This window comes from Corvus hawaiiensis, chromosome 17 (genome assembly GCF_020740725.1).
Source record: "Corvus hawaiiensis isolate bCorHaw1 chromosome 17, bCorHaw1.pri.cur, whole genome shotgun sequence".
Classification (NCBI taxonomy): Eukaryota; Metazoa; Chordata; class Aves; order Passeriformes; family Corvidae; genus Corvus; species Corvus hawaiiensis.
In genome coordinates this window covers 13,667,596-13,677,344 of record NC_063229.1, presented here as the reverse complement: position 1 = coordinate 13,677,344, position 9,749 = coordinate 13,667,596, and the positions used below count along the sequence as shown (strand labels likewise).

The following is a 9,749-nucleotide window of genomic DNA, read 5'->3' as shown; positions in this document are numbered from 1 at the left end:
CTCAACCTTTCCCACAAGCCGAGAAGTTATGACATTTTTGATTTCAAAGCCAAATTGGATCAAAGTTTGGTTAAGCTGCTAAATTTTGTAACTGCTTCAAAACAGCAAACCCGGGGGCTAAGAACCTCCGCTTTCAGCATTCATTAATCAAGCCTGTTAAATCATTACCCCACCAGGGCTGCTTTGTTGACAGCTCTGCGTGATGACAATGTCAGTGGCACTGTCCCAAGACACATCCAGCGGTGATGTAAAGGACAAGCCTCCCTCACCTCAACTGGTGGGATGGACACTACCACAAAGAATATTTAAGGAAGGAGGTGCGTCCTTGGAAAGCAGCAATTGCAAGAGAGCTCCAAGGCAGGTGAAACGGGCTCAGCTGAAAGGGACAGCAAAATCCTCTCTGGCATCCAGCGCCACCTTACATAGACAGTAAGTAGAATGGCCTTTTTTTTTTCTTTTTTCACCTTAAATTAGTAGAATGGCCTCTATTTTTTCCACCTTGAAATTAGCAGTGATCCAAATTCCCTATCTCGATATTAAAGCAGTAGATAATCAAGTCCATTGCAAATTCTCCCTTTATGTTATATGTTGTTAGGCTTTGTGACACTGGTTAGAACGTAAAGTGTACTAACACACCCAATCTATTTGATTTTAGATTGTGATCAGTATTTTAAAGCCATCAACAAGATCCACTACAGCTTCAATAATGCCCCCACAGTTGAAAGCCGAGATGAACGTCATGCCCAAGGTTGTCCAGGGGGATTTGGAGAGTCTGTCTCCAGAAGCGAGGGATTTCATCGAAACCAATGCCAAGCTGTGCCAGCCTGAGTGCATTCACATCTGTGATGGCTCGGAAGAGGAGAACAAAAAAATTCTGGACATCATGGTGGAACAAGGCATGATCAAGAAGCTGAACAAGTATGAGAACTGGTGAGTAGCCTACATGAAGTCAAGTAACATCTCAGAATTGGAAAATTCATTTTCTATCCTGTTTACTTTAAAAACTTCTTATAACTCTCCAATATTTGCTTTCCATGAACATTTCGGAACTTTAGCTTACATAGGTGAAATACTCAGGAAAAGCAAACTTTGTCCTCTAAAAATTAACATTAAGCATATTATTCAGTTGGACTATCAACTGTATGTTGTCTCTATTGATTAGTTACATCAGGGAACTGAAATAATGTCATGAGACATACGCAACTAATCATTAGCAGTGGCTAAATATTATTGAGCAAATCTTCTTTTGAAGAATTCTACTATTTTAGCCAATTAGTTTATTCATCACATACTTTTTTGTGGCATTCAGATAGGTCTGTGGGTGTTCAAATGTTATTCAGTACAGGCATTATTCATATCGTACTGATGAGCTTTGACTCTAATGTATTCTGCAAATACTTTTTTCAAATATTTCATAATTTCTCCCAACTAACTGAACATGAAAGGAGAATATTAACAACAAGTACATACTCAGGAATTACGTGCCAACCACGAGATCTTCATGGGAGAAATCTGCAATGACTTTTGAATAACTAAGTGCAGGAATTTGGCAATCTGTTTGCAGACTATTTGGGAGAGAAAAGGGCAAGATTCACCAGATAAATTATTCATTGTTAATTATATGCTTAGCTGTAGTGATGATGGTTATGACAGCCCAACTAGAACATTTTTATACTCATGGAAAATTTCAATGCACAGAGGTGAAAATGTAAAACAATCCCCTCTATTGTAAATAGATGGCAAAAATTCCTTGGAGGGGAAAAAGAATCCCCTTAATAAACTCCTTCACTTTTAATGATCGTGCTTATTCTCAGTATTTCCTTTGTGATGCGTCTAACTTAAAGAACTATGCCAATTCACTAAGCTGGGTTCTGATCCCTCTGGCACTTATACCAACACTTAAACTACTTTCCTTGGCATCCACTTAGCTCGAGGCATCGTTTTATGGTTCCCATATAAAACAACTTCACACTGATGAGAATGAGAATTAAAGAAGATTAACTTTTCCCTGAAAGTTAGCAACAGAGAATAAGGCTGAGATAAGGGGCAAAGGAGTATTAACATGTAACAAGAATTTCCTAGGCCATATAATTTGTTATTAGCACTGGAAAGTCTTAAAACATTTTGTATGAGAGAATGTATCTGACTGATTTTTGAGATTATCTGTTATACTGGCTCTGTCACTGTAATTTTTGCCTTACAAAGCATTGTTTTAGCATCCTTTTGTGCCAAATTGGTCCCACAGAAGGGTAAAAATGCTATATTTATAAAGTCTAATTTCCTGATTTTTGGTGAAATGCAGCTGGTTGGCTCTCACTGATCCAAGAGATGTGGCAAGAATTGAGAGCAAAACTGTCATCATCACTCAAGAGCAGAGAGATACCACGCCGATGCCTAAGACTGGAACAAGCCAGCTGGGGCGCTGGATGTCTGAGGAAGATTTTGAGAAAGCCTTCAACACCAGGTTCCCGGGCTGCATGCAAGGTAGGCAAGAAAAAGATGATTGACACTGAACTTTCAGGATTGCAGAGACACTTACTACTGTAAAGATGACAGTTACAAGTCACTGTTATCTTTAAAGAACAATTTGAGCTGAAGATTTAACTTTATACCCCCGATAGTCACTTCATTGGTTTCATGCAGATCTTACCACAGACCCAAATACCTGGGCAAGGACAGTCCTCAGTCTCTTTCCAGCACTGTTGTCTTCCAAAAGAGTGGCAAAGTACAAAACTTTGCGTGACTTTGTTCAGTAAGTCACACAGCAACTAAGCAGCAGATAGGAAGTGAGATGAGAATGAAGGACCCCCCCATCCACAGCAATAATTTCAGATTCAGGGATTTACACTAACAGAGAACTTGACCTTCAACTCCCCTTAGTCCTGGCTAGACAATCTGTCGGAACTGCTGCTTTCAGCATTTAAGATAAAACTTCTTGCTACACAATTCGACAAACAGAAAGCTACAAGCACTCTTGAAACATCATCAGGAGCTCTCACAAGACAAACGGCTCTTAAAGGACTGAGAAACAACCTCCTCGTGAATAAAGGTTACTTCAAAAGTTCTTTGTTTTACTCTTGGCCACATGTTGCTACTCCCTGTTTTCCAGGACGTACAATGTATGTCATCCCCTTCAGCATGGGGCCTATTGGGTCACCTTTGTCCAAGATTGGGATCGAGCTGACGGATTCACCCTATGTGGTGGCCAGCATGAGGATCATGACACGGATGGGAACAGATGTTTTGAAAGCCCTGGGCAATGGGGAGTTTGTAAAATGCCTTCACTCGGTTGGGTGCCCTCTCCCGCTAAAAGGTAAGAGCCATTAAAAACCCCTGGAAATTCCCAGGGCTGTGTTTTGGAGCTCTGTGTGTGTCCTCAGCACATGGGAGACCCTCACCAGAGAAGACCAGGGTGGTTCTGTAACAGCACTAGGTTCAAAACTCAATTAAAGGAATCAAAGCTCAACGAGAGTTTCATGGAAAGGAGATTATTATCCCTGGTACTTACCAGGGATTTCCTTGAAGCATCTGGTGTGGGTTGCTGTCAGAGGCTCAATGCTGATGAAACAACAGCGTGATCAAGCATGGAAATTGCTGCATTCATGAGTACAACATTCTGTTCTGCAGAACCATTAATCAACAACTGGCCGTGCAACCCGGAGCTGACGCTGATTGCTCATCTCCCGGATCGCAGGGAGATCATCTCGTTTGGCAGCGGCTACGGAGGAAACTCCTTGCTGGGGAAGAAATGCTTTGCTCTCCGAATTGCCAGCAGACTGGCCAAAGAGGAGGGCTGGCTCGCAGAGCACATGCTGGTAAGAGCTATTAAATCATGTGTGTTTGAGCAGCCGTTAAACCCCAAATTAGAGCCACATAAATCCATCACCCATCTTGTTATCAATGAAATTAGTCTCACATATGGATAGTCCTGTAACTTTAGATAGGAATGTATCCCGTGCCAGGCTCATGAGGAATAGAAAACTGCTTGCAAGGCCAAGTGCTAAACTTTTAAAATAGTACCTGTAATGGCATAAAACAAGCAAGATTTGGAACTTCTGAGAGTGACTTCTTGGAGGCAGACCCATGTACTTGAGCAGAGCCTGAACATCATCACTGGGCATCTGCTTTACAAGTCTAATAGCTAAAGATTCATACAAGTTTTTAAAATTGTCTTTCATATTATAAAGAGGTCTATGCACTCAAAAACCTGCAAATATTGGTTTTTCTAAGGGAGTTCTAAGGCTGTGTACCCTTCATGCCTTTAATTTCTGCTGTCACTCAAACATTCTACCGTCATAAAATACCACTGCAAAAAAGAACTTCAAAGTGCATAAGAGAACAGTCTCAGAAAAAATATCTGTGGTCTCTGAGAAGAGCAGAAGTATCTACGCACAAAGTGCTTTCCCTTCACTCCACTTGTGCAGCCAAAAGAATATTGCCTCGTTTTCTTCTGTCTCAACAGTGAAACCCAGATGTATATGGTCTTTAATCAGCAAAATAAAGATAAATGTTTATTATGTGCAGACCTAACATTTTTTAAAAATATAAGAATTTCTTACAGATATTCTAATGGCAAGAAGAGTTGACTCTCTGATTTCAAAAATACAGTTTGAGATATTTTTCAGCTATATTATGTGGTGCTTTTTCTGTAGGAACAAATGTGCATTATTAAATATCTTATAATTTCCACTTGCTGGGAGACAATCTCCAAAACAAAAAGTGCAAGAAAAAAAGACTGTGTTTAACAGTTGCATTAATTTTTCAATAGATCCTGGGAATTACCAATCCAGAAGGTAAAAAGAAGTACTTTGCTGCAGCATTCCCTAGTGCATGTGGAAAAACTAACTTGGCCATGATGAACCCAAGCCTGCCAGGATGGAAAATTGAGTGTGTGGGTGATGATATTGCCTGGATGAAATTTGATGAACAAGGTATGGAAATTAAATTGGAATGTTTTACAGGTTGCTGTAGGTGCAGTAAGACATGCTACAAAATTCTGGATAGAATTAAATCAGTATGATTTACTTATATTTTGTCATTTAACTTCCAGGCAACTTAAGGGCAATCAATCCTGAGAATGGCTTTTTTGGTGTGGCCCCTGGAACCTCAGTCAAAACAAATCCCAATGCTATTAAAACCATATTCAAGAACACCATCTTTACCAACGTGGCAGAAACCAGTGATGGAGGTGTCTACTGGGAAGGCATTGATGAGCCCTTGCCAGCTGGAGTGACCATGACCTCGTGGAAGAACAAGGATTGGACCCCAGACAACGGTACCTGGCCCATGCCATGGCCCTCTCTTGGCTTTCTTTGAAATTAATTAATGTTACTTCTGCCATCAAGACCTTTTTATTTCGTTCTGTGCAGGGGAACCTTGTGCTCACCCCAACTCCAGGTTCTGCTCCCCAGCCAGGCAGTGCCCCATCATGGATCCTGCGTGGGAGTCGCCCGAAGGCGTTCCCATCGAGGGGATCATTTTTGGAGGCCGCAGACCTGCTGGTAAGAGATGCAGCAGCCACGTTTCCAGGCTGAAGTGCTGGCCACAGAAGGGTTGACACACAGCTGGCCATAGACATGGGTTTTTCTTTCACAGCTGCAAAAGCAAGGAAATAACAATGTTAGTCCAATTTCTCCGTGTTAGCCTTTGGCACACACGCTTCCAGCCACTGGTATTGCAGTGTCTGAGTTGTTTGATGTTAGCACAAAACACATAATAATAATAAAGGGCTGGAGGGAGATCAGGACCCACTAACCTGGGTAGTAGACACATAGAAAATTGCTGTATTGGCCTCAATTTGCTTGTAGTTTAACTAGTTCAGTTAGCAAATGTTTAGAGAAATGAATCAGTTTTAGATAGTTTAAAGAAAGGGAAGTAAAATAAATTGTCCTGTTAAAGATCACCTAAAGTTGGAAAAGAAATAGAAGTAATGCTAGGTCTGAGTCTAATATGACCACAGGACCAGATTCTATTTCCACTAAAATCTGCTGGAGATTCTGATGTCCCAGATATCTCCCACTGAGCAACTAAACATGGATGCGTTCAGTAATCAGTAGCCAGTTTTGAAAACATTCATTTAAACTTGTTTGCTGTAAGAGAGCAGGAAATGAACTGATTTTAAAAAACAGGAAAAAGTAGACTATATTATCCCGTGACATGCATTCAGCACTATCTCAGATAGCAAAACCTGTTATAAAAATGTTTCTGGCCCTCTAATTACTGAAGTGATTTTGTTCTTTTTTAGGTGTCCCTCTTGTATATGAGGCCTTTAACTGGAAGCATGGAGTATTTGTAGGAGCAGCCATGAGATCTGAAGCAACAGCAGCTGCTGAGCACAAAGGTAAATCAAAATTTAATCTGCCTACCTGTATTAAAAGCAGTCCCCTCTGGACTGCCTGCCCTCTCCTTCCCCTCGCTCTTTCACATTTCAGTCTTGGCAGATAATTTTGCAACCTGTGCATTTTCACAATAGGAAATATTTGCACTGGAATTAAGAGCCAAATTCTCTGTAAAAGTCAAATTAAGCAAAATAATCCCTTAGGTGGCAAGCATACAGAACAGGATGCAGACACAGGGTTGCCAGAAGCCTTGACAGGGAGTTCTTGTTACAGTCTGGGATAAACAAACTTAAATTTTCTCTTCTGCTAGAGCTCAACATAGATGCGTGAATGATAGCCATCTCTTGAGGATCTTCATTTAAGCTGCTTGACCTGAGATTTAAGAAGTTTAAAAACAAAAATTAATTTAATTTCTACCTTTTTTTGTACATCAAGGATAATGCTTGTGTTGTTTCTTAAAGCTCTTTGGTTCAGAAGGATGGTGAAGGGATTATGGGTATTAAACCCTGGGAGGATCTGAATCTTTGTACTTTAGAATAAATGTGCTATGTATTCCCTTACCTTCTCCATCTGTGTTTTGAACAGGCAAAATCATTATGCACGATCCATTTGCCATGAGGCCTTTCTTTGGCTACAACTTTGGCAAATACTTGGCCCACTGGCTGAGCATGGCCCATCGTCCGGCTGCAAAGCTACCCAGGATCTTCCACGTTAACTGGTTCCGGAAAGACAGCCAAGGGAAATTCCTGTGGCCTGGCTTCGGGGAGAATTCCCGTGTGCTGGAGTGGATGTTCAACAGAATTGAAGGGAAAGCCTCTGCCAAACCAACTGCCATAGGTTACATCCCTACTGATGCTGCTTTGAACTTGAAGGGTTTAGAAGATGTCAACCTGACCGAACTGTTTGATATCTCAAAAGAGTTCTGGGAAAAAGAGGTAGAAGAAATCAAGCAATACTTTGAAGTGCAAGTTAATGCTGACCTTCCCTATGAAATAGAAAGGGAATTGCTTGCCTTAGAGATGAGGATAAAACAGCTGTAAGCTGATCAAACCCACAATTATTTATCAATTCGCACACGCTAAGACAGGGCAAACACATTTCACCAAATCACCACTGGAAGCATAACAGCACACTGATGGGCAGGGGGTTATAATGAAAGTAGGTCATAGCTTAGTTAGGATATAAATACAGACATTCTAGAAATAACTCCAGACCTAATGATTTATAACTGCATCGGTTGTTGTGAATAGGTGGGCAGCTGTGGGAGTGCATGTGCGCAGGGTCTGAAACCCCTGCTGTGTCACTTACATGCACACAGAGCCATGATGAGTGTAAATTATTTGCCTAGTTCTGCGTATACAATCCAAACCAATCCAGCCTTCAAGTTGTAGCACATTGTTTCCATCACAGAAACCTCTGGAGTCTCAGACTCTGCAGGAAAGAGGAGAGAAAATTAGATGCTGTATATATGTACTACCTAAACATATTTCATGGCTTAAATATTTTTTAGAAAAATGAAGTCGTAACTTCTATCAGAGTGAAAGATGACTTTATATTACTAATGCATATTTAAGATATTGCTATTATATATTACTCATGTTCCTGTGATTTCCAGATGTTTTGAATGGCTTGTTCTTAAACTATAAAATAAATGTTTATACAAAATATTACGTCATTTCCAGTATTCTTGCTGTTTATAAACTGCATGCATATAAATTGAGCCTCCTGTCAATACCACAGCACAAGGAGAGATTCACATGTGGAAGTTAGATGTTGACTAGAGTTGATCTGCTACTCCTAAGCCAACTGGTTTAAGCCACATACTGTCTTTGCAACTTTGATTCAAGCCAAGGAATGGTCCAGAAATTATGATACCAGCTGTGAGCAGTCATCCAGCTGGTGACACACTCTCCATAACTGGGCATTGTTAGTTACTGCAGGCATTTATAAAATAAACTACCCTCTAGGAAAGCCCCATATTAGGACCTTGCTCATTTGTTAAAGTCATAGGATTTGTCTCTGTTCCACAGTACCTTGGCTTTTGCAAGAGTAACGAGTGCAGCTGTTGAAGTAAAGACAATTTGGGAAAAAGTTCTCCAGATTTGTCGGGATGCCTAAAGCCTTAGAGCTCAATGAAAATCAGGGTAGGAGCCTGTGTTGGCTTCCTTGTAGAGCCAAGACACTAAAACCATCCCGTGTTCTCCCAGTTAGAGGTGTCATTTATGTGCTTCCCACATCCCTGGCAGGTATCCTGCTTTTTCACTTTGAATGCTTGATCTCCCAAAACATATTGCAAATATTTGCTTAGCAAAAAGAAAATCACTTACATTGTGTAATAAGCCTTTTTACAGACCTTGCTTCCTTGCAGAGCAAACAGTGCCGGGGCTGGTCAACAGCTGCCCTTCAAAGTTTGCTAGGAGAGGTCACATAACCTGAAAAGGCTCTAACCACCCCCTGACTCCATATTTAAGACTTAACACAAACATTATCAGTTCTGAAGTGAATAATAGAGCCCAACTCAATGCATAGGTCAGACAGAGAACAGACAATAGAAAGCTGTGATGGAAGTGGAGGAGAGTGGTGCAGCCTCTGTGGAGGTGATCAAAATCACATCTGCATCTCCTATAGGGTCACCTATATGTGTGCTCTTGAGCAGGCTCCAAATCAATGGAAAAGTCAAGGTGAAAGTCAATAAATAAGTCAGAGGAAGTGAGCCAAGGAAGACTGGAATACACACTCCTCAGATTCAAGGATTACTATCAAGTGTATAAAATAAAGTTGTTAATAAAGTAATTCTATAAATAGCTGATGAAAAGCCTGGGCCGTTCCCAAACTGATATGACAGCACTGGACTGGTATTTGGATATGTCTAAGGAAGAACAGGGAGAGCTGAGAAAATTCATCGTGGTAATATCAGAGAGTTATGGCCAGTTACAGCCTCAGAGTTTCTTAGAGGCCTCGGGAGAGGATCGCGGCCCTAAGCAGCGCAGACGTGTTCCAGGCACAGCTTGAAATGCTGCCCAGGAGATGTACAGAAGCTTGGGGCTTTCCAGAGCTCTCTGAGCACTCCAGTGTGCTGCTCTGCCTTCCCAAACACAACCAGGCTCCAACGAATGTTCCAAAGAAACGACTCCTACTTCCTGCCAGAGGAATCTGTGCCAGGGGCCCAAGCCCAGCAGGCATATGGACATGGGAAAACCAAGTGACACTTCTCCCATAAAATGCTGCTCCGTGAGGAGATATAGATACCATCACTGAGGTCTTACAGCACACGCCCAGTTAGCAACACTGCTGTTATAAAGTGCTAACTGCCTTGAGAACATCTTACCCAGCCCAAAACACTGGCTTTCATATTCTGACTAAACCCCTGCTTTCTCCTCCTCACCCCAAGAAATTGGGGAGTTTCCCTTC

At 41.4% G+C, this 9,749-nt stretch overlaps 1 protein-coding gene across 1 annotated transcript; it reads left to right on the top strand.

Annotated features, from left to right (window-relative positions):
• The first annotated feature begins 279 nt into the window (after nucleotides 1-279).
• Nucleotides 280-8,008, top strand: PCK1 (phosphoenolpyruvate carboxykinase 1). The gene is made up of 10 exons (XM_048322217.1): nucleotides 280-429; nucleotides 656-930; nucleotides 2,303-2,484; nucleotides 3,110-3,313; nucleotides 3,628-3,815; nucleotides 4,769-4,931; nucleotides 5,051-5,275; nucleotides 5,370-5,501; nucleotides 6,245-6,340; nucleotides 6,924-8,008. Exons 2-10 carry the CDS (start codon nucleotides 707-709, stop codon nucleotides 7,376-7,378), a joined length of 1,869 nt encoding a protein of 622 aa, XP_048178174.1. The 5' UTR covers nucleotides 280-429; nucleotides 656-706; the 3' UTR covers nucleotides 7,379-8,008.
• The last annotated feature ends 1,741 nt before the right edge of the window (nucleotides 8,009-9,749 follow it).

Excerpts from the sequence above, each read along its gene's own strand:
- PCK1 (XM_048322217.1), top strand. The coding sequence starts at position 707 with ATGCCCCCACAGTTGAAAGCCGAGATGAACGTCATGCCCAAGGTTGTC. Across the intron at positions 931-2,302 it reads CTGAACAAGTATGAGAACTG|CTGGTTGGCTCTCACTGATC; the intron begins GTGAGTAGCCTA and ends GGTGAAATGCAG. Across the intron at positions 3,314-3,627 it reads GTGCCCTCTCCCGCTAAAAG|AACCATTAATCAACAACTGG; the intron begins GTAAGAGCCATT and ends TCTGTTCTGCAG.